This window comes from Miniopterus natalensis, chromosome 22, assembly GCF_054644295.1.
Source record: "Miniopterus natalensis isolate mMinNat1 chromosome 22, mMinNat1.hap1, whole genome shotgun sequence".
Lineage (NCBI taxonomy): Eukaryota > Metazoa > Chordata > Mammalia > Chiroptera > Miniopteridae > Miniopterus > Miniopterus natalensis.
In genome coordinates, this window is record NC_142102.1 from 5,800,094 (window position 1) to 5,818,506 (window position 18,413).

General features: G+C 37.4%; 1 protein-coding gene across 1 annotated transcript in view; it reads right to left on the bottom strand.

Annotated features, from left to right (window-relative positions):
• ETFA (electron transfer flavoprotein subunit alpha) overlaps positions 1-18,413 on the bottom strand; it is a 35,057-nt gene that overhangs the window by 9,721 nt on the left and 6,923 nt on the right. The window contains exons 5-9 of the mRNA XM_016209570.2: positions 17,271-17,370; positions 15,853-15,963; positions 15,084-15,185; positions 13,880-13,948; positions 11,741-11,823 (exon numbers count right to left, since the gene is read on the bottom strand). Of these exons, the coding sequence (XP_016065056.1) occupies positions 11,741-11,823; positions 13,880-13,948; positions 15,084-15,185; positions 15,853-15,963; positions 17,271-17,370 (465 nt within the window). The remainder of the gene's footprint in view (positions 1-11,740; positions 11,824-13,879; positions 13,949-15,083; positions 15,186-15,852; positions 15,964-17,270; positions 17,371-18,413) is intronic.

Here is an 18,413-nt window from a genome sequence, read left to right on the forward strand (position 1 = left end):
CAAGGTACCATTGGGTGCTCTGGAAAGGGAAAAAACCTAGTTCCCAAAGGGAGTTAATCATCTAAAAATGACCTGTGCTTGTTTTCTGATTGAACTTGCTCTACAGTGATCATCAAAAGCCTAAAGGTAAATAAATAAGACACTGGGCCTTAGGGTTGGGAGGCGCACTCCAGAAATGTGTGGGTGAGGATAGAAAGCAGTCCCATGCCCTGCAAGTCCGTCTCAAACACATCAGCTGCATCAGTTATGGCCATACAGAGTTGAGCGCTGCAACCAGGCCGTCACTGTACTGTCTCATCAGACACGAACACTTGAGAAAAAAAAGCTCCTTTTCTTTGAAAAAGCATGACTATTTTCTATTGAAGAACTGCAAGTAACTTCAATTGATAAAAGTTTAACATCATTTCCGTTTATTCTGAGTAACATTTCTTTCATAAAATTATTAATTTCATTAAATTATTAATCAAAATATACTTAGTAAATCTCACATTAAGAATACAGGAACTTTACAAGTTCTCATACAAAAATTTTTATTTATTTATTAAATTGATTTTAGAGAGAGAGGAAGGGAGAGGAATAGAGAGACAGAAACATTGATGAGAGACATCGATCAGCTGCCTCCTGCACGCTCCCTACTGGGGATCGAGCCCCCAACCCGGGCATGCCCTTGACCATGAATAGAACCCGGGACCTCCTGGTTCATGGGTCCACACTGGCCAGGCCTCATGTAAAGATTTTTAATGCAAGAAACTGTCTCACTAACGACTCTTCTAAGTATATTCTCAAAGTCAGCATTGGAAATGTTCATAGTTCTGTAACAAGTCCTGACACGCACATCCACATTAAAATTCAATAATTCTTAAAAGACTTTCCATCTGCATCATAAAATGCTAATAAAATTGTTGATTCATTCTGAGAGTAAACATCCACATAAATATAACATAAATGAAATTTACTTTAAATCCCCTCAGAAATGAATACTGTGTGTTGACTTTAACCATGTCCCTGAGGAAATAACAGATTCTGGGCCAAAGAAAACCAAGGCAGGTGGTTCCGGGGCCATTCTGCCTTTCTGACCACCAGCACACATAGTCCAAATAGGTCCACATGAGCAACAGGACCTTACCTACTGTCTTGCAAACAAGAGTGTCTGAATAAAAGCATTAAAACAATAGCCGAGAATGGGTCCTGGATTCTGGCTGCTTTCTAAGATCTGATAGGTCTTTCAGGCAGAAAGGGAGGCTTTCTTCTTTTTTAAAGAACATGTACAGGCAATTAGACTCCTACATGGGATGCTTCCTCATGGTTAAGGAAGCATTTTTGTATTTCAATAATAATAATCAGTAAGTACAAAACCCTCCAAAGATGCTAATTTATGGAGCACTCTAGACACTCATAAACAAAAGGCAATCCCTGCCCTGAGGCAATTTTCTTCTAAATCAGATAGTAAGTGGTGAGATTAAAGAAGGGAATAGGCACAGAAAGGAGGACAGTCCTGGTGACTTAGAACCCCAGCAGTCTTAGGAAATGAGGGAACCCAGGAGAGTGCGAGACTAGGCCAACCAACACAGCTGGTAGCAGCATGCGCTGTTCATTCTGCAAGTCAAGAATGGGAACTGGTGCCCGGCCATGAACCAAGAGTTTACTGGTTTGATTCCTGGTCAGGGCACATGCCCGGTTGCAGGCTCGATCCCCAGCAGGGTGTGTGTGCAGGAGGCAGCCAATCAATGATGTTTCTCTCCCATTGATGTTTCTATCCCTCTCCCTTTCTCTCTCTCTAAAAATCAGTAAAAATATATATATTTTAAAAAGAATGAGGACTGGTGGGGAGAAGTAAAGCCATAGGGCAGCAAGAGAACCAGAGGTTATTCTGAAATATAAAAAAGAGACAGCACTTCATTACACACAAGGACTGGCAGAACAAGGCACAAATCCCTCCTCCTCTGTCAAAACTGGGAAAAGGCTATAGCTACCGATTCACCCACAGAAGAAGGGGAGAGGTCTAAATACTTTATAGCGGCTGAGATGGAGCTGCCACATCCAGTGTGGTTTCAGAGGCTTGCAAGAGCAACATGTCACTGTGGTTAAGAGCCCAGACTCTGGAATCTCACTGCCTAGGTTTAAATCCCAGCCCAGCCACCTGACAGACATGTGACTGTGGGCCAGTTCTTTTCCCTCTATGACTTAACTTGCTCGTCTGAAAAATCGGGATTATAAGAATCCCTACTTCACAGATTACTGTGAGGCTTTAGTCATTAGCTTAGAATCTAGCTTCCCAAGACAATGGCGTGCCACTCAAGTTGAGGTCTGCTCAAATGTTGATTCCCTCAGCCCACTGGGTAACCTGAAGGGCTTCTGTGGTGGTCTCAGAGCTACCATGTAGAGCTGGGGAGGGTGGACACTGAACAACTCTGGAGGGAAGTGTCATTTATCACTCACTGCAGATCTGCATTTTCATTACAATAACTTTCCAACAGATGGCAGCAAAGTAACTTGAGAATGGGGTACTTTTCTCCTAATTCATACATACAAGTTGTATGGACTAGTAGAAGTACAGGGCAGCCAGAATCCCCTGAGGTGCAAACACTGTAATTTTCTAAGTATGCAGTAACAGGAAGATGCTGAGAAGCAATGGTTAGCTATGACTTTGCTGTGTCGATATTGTTACTGTATCTTATAGGTAATATCAACTAACTCATGCTCACAGTCTAACCACAAAGGTATAAAAACCTGTAAAACAATACAGGAAACACTTGAGTGACAGAGCGCTGGTCTCCTGCGAAGCCCCTGCCACTGAGAAGCACAAAGGCATTTAGAGGCAGGAAGCCAACCAGAGATGATACCCCTCTCCAGTCATCTCTACCCTCTGCCAACAGGACCCCACTTGCAGCAGCCTGTCCCATCTGTACCTGTAGTCCTTCAGAGACCAAGAAAGCTTTTTAAAAGCAGGTTTTATTGATCCTAGTTTGAGGACAAACCTGCATGTCTGAGAAACAGGAAGATGACTGGAATGAAATCTTAATTCTTTTAGAGAAATCCAAGCAAACTGTGGAATCCACAGGGTGAGAGTATTCTCTGGCAGGCGACTTGAGTTTGGGCTGCTTTCTTCAGAAAGAAAGTACTAACCTCACTCCTGCTTTACCCTAAACTTGTGCCGGAAACATGCTCTCCAGAGTAGTGCAGAAGCACTTAGGAGAAAGCTGTCTTGTACCTGCATATTGTGACTTTTGCCTAACACTGCTGTTAAATGCAGAAGACATATGCAATATAATGTAAGCCACATATTTAATTTTAAGTTTTCTATTAGCCACATCAAAGTAAAACTAATTCTAATCATATAATTTCAATTCAGAATACCCACATCCCTAATGGTTACTGTACTAGATAGCACAGATCCAAGATAATTTTAGAACAAGCTGAAGAAGCGCCTTCCTGTAATCTCTACAGGTTACTGTGGAGCATGGACTGATGGCAGATCTAGAGACAGAATGACTCATGTGTCTGCTGTGCTTGAACTGGCTCAGAAGATCATTTACAGGTTTACAGGTTATGTTAAGCTCCGTGAGAGAGAACCAGTACGGAAAGTCAGCAGTGTCACCACGCTGAAGACAAGCATGAGGCAACAAAATTAAACAAGACAGTCACGAAGTTTCAGGTAGTCTAGACCATTACAAAAAAACCAGAAAGAGTTGAGCATACTGGTTTAATATAGTAAATTTACACTCTGAAAAAAAACTATCAAATTTTTTTCTCTAGTAAGTTATATTTTTTCTTAAAACTCTAGAACAACCTGAAAAAAATCTATCCTTAAAAACTCACACTTCTCACCCAGCCGGGCATGGCTCAGTGGTTAAGCGTTGACCTAGGATCCAGGCGATCAGGGTTCGATTCCCAGTCAGGGCACATGCCCGGGTTGCGGGCTGCAGCCGATCAATGACTCTCTCATCATTGATGTTTCTATCTCTCTCTCTCCCTCTCTTTTCCTCTCTCTGAAATCAATAAAGATATATTTAAAAAACAAACAAACAAACAAACAAAACCCTCACACTTCTCAAAAAAAGGTACCTAAATAATCTGAGTCAATAAATTAAAATTTAAAAATACCCGGAACAAAATACCAAAAAGGCAGAGTACAGTCATCCCCCCTTATCCATGATTTCCCTTTCCACAGTTTCAGTTACCCACCATCAACTGCAGTCTGAAAATATTAAATGGAAAATTCCAGGAATAAACAAGTTTTTTCCAGATTTTAAAAATGAAAGTTTAGTTGACATTCAATATTACACTAGTTTCAGGTATACAACATAATGATTCTACAACTATGTCCCTTATGATGTGATCACCATGACAAGTCTAATAACCTTCCATCACCATGCAAAGTTATTACAATATTAGTAACTATATTCCCTATGTTGTACTTTACATTCCCGTAACTTATTTATTTTATAACTGGAAATCTGTACCTCTTAATCCCCTTGACTTTTAATTCACAAGTTCTGAGTACCATGATGAAATCTCGTGCTATTTCTGAAACATCTTCAGATGATATAATGTTTTTTGACAATCATCCACATTTATCTATTCCAGTAGCTTCTAATCTCAGTATCCACTTAACAGTATGAGTTCCATTTTCTCAGTACTAACAAGAACTCCACTTGCAGAGTTCCCTTTACAAGGTAACTTACTCAATTCCTATCCTAATACCACATATTTCAAATGAATAAAGTGATTCATCCATTAATCTCTTACTGTGCCTAATTTATAAACTTTACCATAGGTTTAGATGTACAGGGTGGAGCAAAAGTAGGTGTACAGTTGTGAGTACATGAAACACAGAATTTATTATTTTTCTTATCCTCACCTTACGATATGTTTATTGATTTGAGAGAGAGAGAGAGAGAGAGGAAGGGAGAGAAAGAGAAACATCAATGTGAGAAACATCGGTTGCCTCCCATACACGCTCTGCCCGGGGATCGAACCTGCAACCTTCTCAGTGTACGGGACGATGCTCTAACCAACTGAGCCACCAGGCCAGGGTACAGAGTTTACTTTTGTATTATTATTTATTACTGTATTACTTTCCACAAAAACAACTGCAAACCTACTTTTGTCCCACCCTCTATACAGGGTTTCGTACTATCATTGGCTTCAGGCCATCCACTGGGGGTCTTGGAATGAACCCCTCCAGGGGGATGAGGGCAGATGACTGTATAATAGAAAATGTGGAATGCACTTAAAGTAATACTTATGATGATAGAAAATTAATGAGCTAAGATCTCAACTCAAGAAAGTTGAAAATGAACAAGTGTAAGAAATGATTTATTCCGTCACTAATACAACTAAACGGGAGAGAGATGGGTTCAGGTCCTGACTCTTCCACTGACCATCTGTACTTTTGAGACAGCTAATCTCTCAAGGGTTCAACTCATGTGTAAAACAGAGGTAAATACCAGCAGCTCTTAGGGCCACTGTGATTATTAAATAGAGCCATGCATGCGAAGAGCTCAATATGTTACACGGCGCTATTCATGCTCTTAGTATTTAATGATCATGTCTTTAAACTAAAAGGTAATACAAGACAGCCAACTATCATACAAATTCCATTTTAAACTTCTTGAATAGTTTAAACTATTACTCTCTCAGAGAAAGTTATTACTGTGACAGTTCTCCAGGGATAATGTATTGGAAAAACTTCATTGATGCCTGTTAGTTCCTTTGTTTGCATTTAGTAAGCTATAAAGTTAGAATTCCTGCCCAACTTCCTAGACAGTGCTGGCTGAATTTGGGGTAAATGTCTTTACGAAATTCTAACAGAATCTTTGTACAGGGATACACATCCCAGATACAGGTTATCAAGACATATCAAATTGGTCATATAAAAAATATATGAGGTTTAAATTACATACGTTTATAATATAAACTCATACGCTGACTTTTTTCTGGAATCAGAACAGTATTCTGCCTGTAGAAACTTCAGATCTGCTTTACTTTAAACAAAGTAGAAAGATTTAAACATTTAGTTTTTTGTTTATATGAAACATGAATAGGAGTGGAGTGGTTAAATCTGGAGCTTTGAGAGCAGAAAGGCCAAGCCAATATTGCTTCATCTCTTTAAAAATCAGGTTTAAAATTTCTTTTCTACCAACAGCCTCCCTTTCTAGACAGAGTAGGGGAAGTAATATAGAAAACTACATTTCTTAGAAGATGAAAATTTAAAAAGACATCATAAGCAGTTCTAACTAAAGTTCAGAGATCCAATATTACGTTCTCAAAAACAATACCCTATCACTCTCTCAGACTGGACAACAGTTTTACAAAATAGTAAGCTCCCTGTCAACTTTCCTTACTCAAAAGACTACAGAGGCACAACCTTCAACAGTAACTTCCAGCTAGAGCACAACACACATACACAGAACAAATGCCAGGTTAAGAGTTAAATGGAATTTATCAGAGCAAATAATGAATGTCTTTGAGGAGTAGATTAACTTAAGTATATTTTCTAATTACTGCAAGTCTCCTGTGCATTAATATTGCTATATTTCATCCTGCTGCTCCTTTAAACGGCCAAATTATTTCTTATGTTTGCCAAAATGCGTTTAACTCTCTTTTCTTTTTGGAAGAGGCCCCAAAATGCAAAGCATAGTGATCTGTGCTCTTTTCTCAAACAGCTCCCTTCCTGTACTACAAATTCCCAGGCAGGGTTATGGCTAAACTGAGTTTTACGCGAATGGAGGACTTAACCCACACTTTGGTGTGAAGCTGAAAGTATGTCTCATCTGTCAGACAATGCTCCCAGCTAGGATAGCTCAGGTTTCATCAGCATTCAAGATGGCATACTGGTCATCACAGTTACACAAGCTGTCTCAGAAATGCAGTAACCATGCTGTACTTTATGTTTAAAAAAAATAACAACAATAGGGGAAACCAGGTGCTACAGGACCTATGTGAATTCTCTGTCCTATCTTTGCAATTTTTCTCTAAATCTAAAACTGTTCTAAAAAATAAAGTTTATTTAAAAAACAAAGCCAGCCAGAGCTGTGAGGTTCAGCCCAAGTTACAGAAAGATTCCTTGAAGCACCTTCTAAAGTTATGAGAATTTAAATTAAGTTATTAAAATGTTCTTCTGTAGAAGATGTTAGTACTCATAATCTTAGGACCTAAAGTGAACAAAGGGATGGAATAACATATGCTAAATGATCAGTTATCCATCGAATAAACACTTCCTTCTATTATATGTCTTATTTTCTCTGACAATCATGTGCATGTTTATATCTAAAGCTATTCATGAGAAAGTAAATTAGCTTTTATATGAAAGAATCAAAAATACAGTTAGACTAACAATAAAAATTTAGAATGGTTTTATTCCTTTCAAGTTACCACACCAAGATGGCTACAACAAAGAGTTTCTGTCTACTCTTATTGATTTTCATGCCAGCTATTAAATTGGATTGACAAGACATGTCAATATATCATCAGTGGAATGCTTTTAAAGTTACTATATATATATATATAAAACGAATTCAACAGACTATCCAAAACTTACAAATTTTAACTTCATATATAAAATGGTAACATACCAAAAATTCAGTGATATAGTCCTCTGAAATAAGTATTTAGAGAAATCAGTCTAATAAAAATTAGCTAAGAAATGAATCAAAGACAAAATTAGAGCTCAAAGATACAACTAATTTTTAGCAAACAAGTTTTTAACTACTGCACAACCAATTTATACATCCAAACCACAGTTTATAAATTCTGCAACTTCTCCTTTGTCATTTTAAGCTTCACTGTGAGAACTCTCATCATCCAGGCCATGTAATTACCTTTAAGAAGCATGTGTAGGGTGTTCTGTGGACTACAGGTCCACACAGCACTTCTCTTTGTCCCCTTGGGAACGGAACATCAATCGCTTTCAGCTAAATGCACTCACATATGAATATTTTAGTACAATTTAATGCTTCTATAGCAAACCCAAAGGAATAAAGCATCAATTTGTGAACACATTTCTTTGGGAGCTAAAAGCCAAGCTGGATAATGCAGTATGAAAAGAGTAGTCAATCTGTAGCTTTTTAGCAGGTCAGGAAAGCAGTCCATAAATTCAGTCCCAGCTGTATACAAATAGCTCCATAAAGTTTGTTCCTACACATACTTTCGAACACTAGTGAGTTTTCAAAAGAGAGCCCCAGAATCAAAATTACTTGTGTTGGTCAATTCTCCCAAAACTGCTTCTTCATCTAGTAACTACTCACTATCAGAATTATAACCTGTTATGGTTATAACAGGACCACTAACCTGTTAGTAAAATACCAAGATGCAGACAAAGTAATCTACCACCACAAAGAAGATGCACTAAATGTAAAAACTCATTTCCCTGGCAACAGGTAACGGATTCTTTAATGACAACAATATGTCTCTATGTCTACATGGTTAGGATAGGTAAAGTCATCAACAGTTTCCAAAGACAATCCAGATATTGGCCAACGTTGGTATTTTCTAAAGACAATCTACTGGCCAAGGCTTAAAAAGCCATACTAACTCTAGTCATGGCATAAATCTGACAAGGTATTAAGCTCAACAAATATTTATTAACGTGCTAACAAAATCCAATGACACTTTCAGACATCAGTTAAAGAAATAAGAATTCAGTAATATCTATCTGTTCAGGATTTCCAAAAAAACCCCCACAAAACATAAAATTTACCAATTTAATCATTAAGTGACTTGGCATTAAGTATATTTGCCTTATTAGGCAATCATTACCACTAGCATCTCCAGAACTGCAAAACTGTAAAAAAATTGAAAATACCAACATTCAGAGAGGATGAGAGAAAAGGTAACTTTTTAAAAACTGATTTTAGAGAGAGGAAGGGAGAGAGAGAAACAATGACAATCGCGCGCTCCAACCAGGGGATCGAACCCGCAACCTGGGTATGTGCCCTGACCGGAAATCAAACCCAGCACATTTTGGTATATGGGGACAATGCTCCAACCAACTGAGCCACATTGGCCAGGGCAAGGTAACTTTAACTTTTATTGTTAACACTATTAGATGTTCCCCTCCCCCCTCCCCCGCTCTTGGCCCCCCTCCATGCAGCCCCCACCCCTCTGGCCATCACCACACTGTTGTCTGTGTCTATTGGTTATGCATATCCATTTTCTGCCTAATCCCTTCACCTTCTTTCATCCACTTCCCCCTCCCCTCTGACAGCTGTCAGTCTGTTCATGCATCCATGCCTCTGCACAGCAAAGGAAACCATCAACGAAATGAAAGGACAACCAACTGAATGGGAGAAAATATTTGCAAATCATATCTGATAAGGGGTTCATATCCAAAATATATAAATAACTCATACAACTCAACAGTAAAAAACCAAATAATCCAATTTAAAAATGGGAAGACATACAGATGGCCAACAGGCACATGAAAAGGTGCTTAACATCACTCATCTGCAGGGAAATGCAAATCAAAATCACACACAGTGCTATTTCTTTTTTTTTTTAACTTTTCAACTTTTTGTAAGTTTGAAATTATTCCAAATTAAAAGTTAATTTAAAAAAATAAAAAAGAATGAAGTCTTTTTTTGCAACAGTAAGCTACAGACTGGTGGTTCCATATCACTGGGTCAGAATTCTTATAGGGAACATGAATCCATAAACATACCAGGAATTGTTCCATACATATGTGTTCAATAATATTCTATATGTATGTGTAAACTGCTGTGAATGATAAAATAAAAATGTCTTTAAAAGTGTAACTAAATTCACAGAATCTTCTGGATATTAGTTGTTTTCTCAAAAAACTGACAAAATGTGTCCCCTTACTTGAATAGGGAACTTCTCACTATTTGTGGTGATGCTTTTCAGAACTAGTACAAAATGTGAACAAGAGGCTTCTAGTAGAGAACACAGATCAAAATTTAATAAAGATAAATGAAAGTACTATGTTTAGTTTTAAACACAAAGAAATGCTGCATTTTTAGTAGACAAGGGAGACATGGTTCAATAGCAGGCATTAAAGTGTTGGGGAGAGAAGACAGAGCTTTAGGATGTCCACAAGTGTAATACATGCCAACAATGGGATATGGCTGCCAAGAAGCTAATGCAATATTTAGTAACATTAATTAAAATATTATTTAGGAAGACAATAATCCAACTCTGTACTAGTCAGAGCAATGTGAAGTAATGCATTCAATTCTGGGCCTCAGGACTCCTGCTTACAGCCCTGAGGGAATAACTGTATCAGACCTACCCTCCTGTGCAGGAAAACTATGAAACCTGGTTAAAATAGAGACAGTAACTGTTTAAGTACACTGGAGAGCAACCAAGATGGGCAGCACTTGAGAGGCCAGCATTCTGTAGGGAGGGAGGCATAAGATGAGCCCACCATATATCTCTATTTGTTCCCAGTCAGAAAGCAGCCACTTTGGATAAAATCCTGCAGTCTTATCAGTTGAGGAAACACACAGAAGATAGTATTTGCAGTTCACACATTAGATGGAAAGGAAGGAAAAAAATCCCAGAGGGAGAACCACAAACTGCTCCCATACTCTACTCAAAACGCTGGCTGACCCCTGCATCAGACATGTGTGAAGTGGGCTCTAAGCCACCAGGCTCGGACTAAAAGAGAAGACAGAGTTTGGAGGTTGAGTTCTGCCAACTGAACTGCCTGCTAAAACAAAAAGATAATCTTCTCAATAGGAATATAACAGAATCCATAATCTCTACACATTTAATGTCTATAAGTCCAAAAGTACTAGGACTGCGATTCTCAGAATATGGTTTACATACCCTTTGAAGCCCCAAGACCCTTTCAGGGGTCTTCGAGGTCAAGACTATTTCACAGTAATAGTAACTATTTCACAGTTATTTGCTCAGGATGCCACTGCCCCTGTAACTGTACATTGAATGTGATTTTTGCTTTTCATAAAAGCCAAAAATACTCTTCAGATTTTTTTCAGTCAAGGAAAGAATCCTAATGTAGGGCTTTCATAAAAGCAAAGTGGCTTGACACAAACTTTCAAACAGCAGGGGATACCTGTATCTTATTTTGAAATACATAAAAAAACCCTCATTTTCCTCCACAAGATAAAGATTTAAAGTGGCTGAGAACCCTACTTACTGAAAACTTGTATCAACTAAGAAATATGGGTAATCATTAGGTATTATTGCTGATTCAACTTTGAAACCAAAACATTCGTTTTGCACGTTCCGGACAGGTTTAACTGAAGAACTTTCTAGTATCACTTATCTTCAGAATTTTCTGAATTTCATGCAACTAGACAAAATACAGAAATAAAGCAGGTGTTCAGGAAGATGTAAGACTACAACTCATCACAGCTCCCAATTTCAATATTCTGTGTTCATTACTATAGATTCATTGTTTTTACTGATTGTTTTTAAAATATATAGGCTTTATGGCAAATAAATGTCAATATGAACTTATAAAGTCCATTAACTATAAAATGCTGCTTTTACCAATTTTATATTTTGTGTAATATGAATTTGACAAGTGTTTCACTCCTTTAAAAAATCTGAAAAACTGGTGGATTTAAGAACAGCTTAGCACTTACTGAGACCAAGAAATCCACAGACCTTGTGAAGAGAACATATTTACCATGGTCATGACTAACTGCTTAAGTACGTGGAACAGGACATGAATCACTGACATGAGTGTTCAACAAATATATACAGTTCTTATCCCCGCATAACTTCACATAGCATATTTTATTGCAATACTTACTGGTGCTACTATTTTCCCTGTCTGTCCCACTTGCATGTCATTGGGAACAAAGCCAGCATCAACAGCAGCACGAGAAGCACCAACTAAGGGGGAAAAAGGTGTCATTTTTTAAGCCTGATTATTCAGGTAGCTGGGATATTCAGATAATTATAAAAAACAAAAAACAAAACAAAACCCACACACTGATATAGTACAGTTAGAAATTTATTTTATTAAGGTCTTACTTTAAACCACTAAGGTCAATCCCCTTCATTTCTCAATGACTTTTAGCTTCTGGGTCACTGTCACGTTCTTGAATACTAGTCTTAATTCTTGGCGATTTTAACACTTTGGATTCTTAGTTCCTTAAGCAATTCTCCTCCAGCTGTGTTGTCCTCCACGCTACCTCAGCCACACCCATGGCCGTATCCCCGACCTTTCCACTACCAATACCCCTCGATAATTGCCATTCCCAACGTCTCTCTGTGACCTCCTCTTTCTAGCTGACTTCCTTTAGTACCTAATTCCAATGATCCTCTGACCTCTCTGGGACCTACAGTTCTATTCCCTGTCCCTCTCCCCCTTCATATGTTCGTTCTTTCTTTACCCGGCTTCGGCAGGGGCAAGTGCGGGAGGCAGCCAATTGATGTCTCTCTCACATCGGTGTTTTTCTCTCTCTCTCTCCTTTCCACTCTCTCTAAAAAGCAATGGGAAAAAAAATATCCTCAGGTGAGGATTAAAAAGAAAAAAAGAGTAAAATAAATATTCTCAGTTGAATACTATACAAAGAAGTCAATATCATGCTTTTATTCAGACAAAGCCATTACTGTTTCTATGAGTACATATATTAGGTTATATAAAAGCAACAGCCCGGCGAGGCATGGCTCAGCGGTTGAGCATGGACCTAGGATGCAGAAGACTGCTGGTCTGGGCACATGCCCGGGTTGTGGGCTTGATCCCCAGCCGATCAAAGACTCTCTCATCATTGATGTTTCTCTCTTCTCTTCCTCTCCCTTCCTCTCTGAAATCAATAAATATATATTAAAAAAAAAAAAAAAAAAGCAATAAAAGCATAAAAAAAGCCTAGGAAGTTATACACCAAACTCTTAAAAGGGAGCCCTGGCCGGGTGGCTCAGTTGGTTGGAGCATCGTCCTGTACACCAAAAAGTTGTGGGTTCGATTCCTGGTCAGGGCACATACCTAGGTTGCAGGTTCAATCCCCAGTCAGGGCACGTACGGGAAGCAACTGCTCTCTCTCTCTCTCTCACTCTTCCCCCCGCCAAAATCAATTTTTAAAAAACCATATCCTCAGGTGAGGATTAAAAAAAGTCTTAAAAGGGATAGGATAGAATTGAGACTTTTCATAAAAAGACTATATTCATATAATAGTTGAATAAATAAAAATTAAAATATTCTAAGTTTTCTAAGTTTTCAAAAAATATCATTACATTCTCATCAATACATTTTTTAAAAAATTTATTTTTAATTACATTTGGAATACTATATTAGTTTCAAGTATACAACACAGTGATACAATATTTTTATACCTCACAAAGTAATTACCACAGTAAGTCTAGTAGCCATCTGTCCCCATACACAGTAATTACCATATTACTGACTTAGTCCCTATGCTGTGCTTTACATCCCTGTGACTTATTTAATACTCTCTAGGTCCATGCATGTTGCTGCAAATGGCAAGATTTCATTCTATTTTATGGGTCAGTAAATCATTAATACACTCTTAATAACAAGTTCTACCTTTCCTATAAGTAATTATAATTTTAAAATAATGTTAAACGTTCATTTCAATTTCTATGAGAGATTTACATTAGATTACCAATAAAGAGAAAAACACCGGCATTCCTGAATCTGAAGTAGGCACTGAAGCTAACATTTACATTTTCTTAAAAATGGAAAAAACTAGTAAGATCTGGAAAATGTGTGTCACATAAATAATAAAAAACAATGAAGACTCCCACCCCCTCACTGAATGCTGTACCATTTACTTAGAGACTAAGAAAAACTGTTTCAGAGAGAAAACTTAAAAACTAGAAAAAGTAAAATAATTTTCAGCCTTGAGTGACACAGATAAATGAAATAATAAAGAAAAATTATCTTCAACAAAAAGGGAACATTTTCTACAAAGGAAAACAACTTTACCTGCAGCATGTAGTTGATCTGCCAAATCATATAACAACTTAAAGTTCTCTCCACTCTTCAAACCCCGACCTCATTAAAAAAAAAAAAAATTAGGCAAATATAAAGGCCATTCTACAAAAATTTTGCAACTTTGTACACCCGAGTGATCTCTGCATTACACAACTGTCATATTAAGCACTCCACCTCTTCCAAGAAGCCTTTTCTGACTTCACCAGTGATGCTCCTATATTTCTGTAGAGCATTCAATACTGCTGTAATTAACTAACCAGAGTTAACTAATGATATAATCGATCTTTAAATCAGTCTTCTCCATTAGAAAACTCTCTAACTGCAGGATGCCTATCTATCTTGGTCACTGCTATTCCATAGTATTCAGCAAAACTTCACTGAATGACTGAAAGTATTTATTTGAATGGAAATCATTCCACTAGTCTTCCAACTCCTTAACAGTCAGAACCCCTGCTCTCCCCCCTTTGTTTCTCCAGCACTTTGCAATGGGCCTGGCATAGAACAGACACTCAATAAACATTTCTTGAATAAATGAGTCAGATATATCTTTTCAAAACATTAAATTATTTCCTCTCAATGCCCCTTGCCAATGTAAGGATGTTTGGAAGTTTAATTAGTTTGTTTGATGTTTATTTTGTAATGATTTTAAAATCATAGCAGACTATAAAAAAAAGTGTGCTTTTCCTAAAAAAGGAGCACGATATACAAAAAGAAGCAAGCTTGTGCAATATTAACAGCTTTGATATTAAATGTGAAGAAATTTTCAAAGAGTTATTCATAGAAATCGACCTGTAAAAACACTGCAGGCTGAAACAAAGTATGAAGGGTGGGAATCATACAACATGGCGCTGAGATTCCCACTAATTCTTTCTATGATTCAGAAGCCAACCACACTCTTCAGAATAACTGGGCAGTCAGTCAGTAAAACAAAGATACTAAGTTGCAAAGTTATGTTGATGAGATCTCTACTATGCTCCCCTGGGCCAGGAACACAGATTTGCAACAGAAAGCTCAAATTATGTATTAAGCTCCTGATTTCATTTTCCTAATTGACAAAATGGGAATAATACTTGCAATTTACCTACTTCTTACATTTGAAAAAAAAAATCTGTGCTCCTTTAAAATAAACATTAATAAAATCAAAGTATTTTAACTTGACATCTTTTAAAATTAATACATTACAAATCTCACTTACCACCAGATACCACCACTTTGGCACCAGTTAGCTCTGGTCGATCACTTTTGGTTAATTTCTGGTCCAGCCATTCTGATATCCCCACCGGGGAAGTACTTGATGCTATATATATTGATATATATAACAAAACAATGACTATAAATTCATGTTCTAAAATAATAATAATTTGTAAGAGAAGCACACAAAAAATTAATTCCATGAAATTCAAGTTTGTTAGTTACTGTAAATTTTTTGTGCTCCCACTTTCATTCTCTTTGATTTTTTGAAAGACTTAAAGGGACTAGATTCCAGCCTTCACCTCATTAGCTGTATTACTTTTGAGAAGTCATTTAATTATGAAATTAATTAAACCAATAAAACTGAAATAACCCTGTCTATGTAGTTCAAATAAGATACTATACACGTTAGAGTGTAACACTCGCTATCCATTTACTATTACATGCTTCCATTATACAGAATCTCCGAAGTATCATAATAGGAACACAGAGAGAGGAGACCAAAAATTTTAACATCAACATAGCACATTAATCTTAAGGGACCCTCTCTCTCCCACACCTTTAATCTACCAAAACAGTTATCCTAGTAACAAAAATGATATGAAATAGACATTATAAATATTTCTTACTTTTGTGTAAGATTAGAAATACCATTTAGACTGAGCTCTCAAGTTCTCTGCATTAGAAATTTAACTAGAGACAATCTCTTATACTCACCTATGAACAGAAAAACAAGAAACAAAAACAAATACAAACTGCAAATGAACACTCACCCTTTTCTGAACTGGCACTGCCTCCACTTGTTGCTGCAGCTTCAAAAGCTGTTCCTCGGACAGAAAACACCTTCACTTTTTCATCACACTTCACTGTACATAAAGCATTTCCTGAAACACACAGTTTATTTAAAAAAACACACACAAAAACACACACAAAAGAAAAACAGGAAAGACAACAAAGAAGTATTCCTCTGGTTCAGAATACACAAGTATTCCTCTGGCTTCATAAACACAAGGCAGAAATAAGTGTGAGCTACTTGTCTCCTACCTCTACTAAGTAGGGAAAAAAGGCCATAACACTAAAGAAACATATCAGTAAATATCTAACCTTGCATATCTTTAAAAATAGGACCAGTGCTGACCTGCCTAGAAGCAATTAACTGAAAGAGGAAACCACACTAATACAGCACACTCTTCCTAAAAGGAATATAAAGAAAAGCTTCCTTTTCAAAAAACAGCACAATCAGAAACTCAATAGTATGAGCTGCAACAACCTGAGAATGAAGCTACCATGCATGTTAAGGGAAGACAGAAGTGAAAAGATAATAGGGCATAAAGAATAAGAAGTGTGGCCCTGGCTGGTATGACTCGGTTGCTTGGGCATCTTCCCATGCACCAAAGGGTTGCTGGATCGATTCCCGGTCAGGGTACGTGCCTGAGGTTGTGGGCTTGATCCCCAGTAGAGGGGCGGGCAGAAGGCAGCCGACAGATGTTTCCCTCTCACATCAATGTTTCTCTCTCTCTCTAAAAATCAATGAAAATATTAAAAAAAACACACCAAGAAGTGTGATGCACTGAGATTTTAAGGTACTGAGACATTTCTTATGAACTATCAATCACATTAAGGGTGACCTAAACTATGACAGACCAACTATTTCCTCTCAAACACTACTAAAGATTAAAGATCTGTTTTGAGAGTGACCATTTATCTTGAAACACACCTCAATCAGAAAGAATTCACAATCTTTTCCTACCCCACCAGACACCAGTGTGCTTAGCCAAAGATCAATCAACTAGAGACACTGAAATGAATTTCTCAATACAGATGGACATGGAAGAGAGGCAGCAAAGAAGACTGAGAATGCTATTTTCTTTTAAATAGAAAGTTTTGCTTTTCCAGGTGCCACTTACAAAATGTATTGAACAGTGAATCCAATTTTTATTGATCGCTGGAAAAATCTCACTGCGTAAACTGAATGACCAGGAAGGAAAGTACTGTGCTCTGGGTTGTGCTCAGAGAGGATGTCCTGTCACAGTCTAGCAGCAACACTAAGGTTTTTCTCAGAAACCTTTAAGATGATCCACTCAAAGCAAGGGTATGAGTTTTTTTTAAATCCTAACTTTGAGATTAATTTCTGCTTTTAAAATTTACAAAAATTTAACATTTTAATTAACTATTTTCCTTGGGTACTCACCTGCATAAATAGTTCTCACAAATGTGTCAGGTGACTTGATCGCAATGATGTCAGAAATTGGGGCAACATCAAGTTTGGCTGCTATTCTGGGCAAAAGGTTCTAAAAGCAAAATATGCAGTAAGTTACACACACACATGCTGATGAATGGCTATAAACTACCAGCAATAACATTCTCTAAATGCATATTCTATAGAAATTTTAATTCAAATATTTTATATTTCATATACATCTTTAGACACTACACCTTCAAGCACAACTTTTTGGGTAGTCTTTGAAATCAAGAAACAGTCTATCATTACTCTAACTACATTAAGAATTTATGAGTTTTACATTTTAATAAACCACCTTAACTCAGTATGTTGAATTATGAGATGATATCTTCTTTAATGAACATCACTTACAAAGTATGACAGTTATATATTACTGAATTTAGATGAGAAAAGATAGGAAAATATTTAGAATAGTAAAATTCTCAAAGTAAGAATATACTTGTATGTATTTACTTGATGTATATAAAATATTTCAAAGGGGATAAAAGAAAAGAAAGCTAGGATAACACCCATGGCCACAGAGAGAAAGAAAAAACCCACTGACAAAACTCCTTCTCTTGCCCACCACCCAATCTGTCTTTTTAAAAAAAAAAAAAATTTTTTTTTTATAATATATTTTTACTTATTTCAGGGAGAGGGAGAGGGAGAGAGAGATAGAAGCATCAATGAGTCATCAACTGGCTGCCTCCTGTATGCCCCCTCTTGGGGGATCAAAGGCCATAACCCAGGCATGTACCCTGACCAGGAATCGAACCAGTGACCTCTTGGTTCATAGGTTGACACTCAACCACTGAGCCACACTGGCTGAGCAACTTATTTTTTTTTTTAAATCTCTGTATAGACCACTACCAATCTGATAGCACATTCTTTCTTCAGACATATCACAATGCACATAACCAGATTACAGTTTTTTTACCCTAAGGATGTCTTCAATCACCACACGACCCTTCCCAAATCCCCCAAGTTGACAGAATTTGGCCTTTTTAAATATACATCCATCAGCCCTAGCTGGTTTGGCTCAGTGGTTAGAGCATCAACCTGCAGACTAAGGATTCCAGGTTCAATTCCGGCCAAGGGCACGTACCTGGGTTG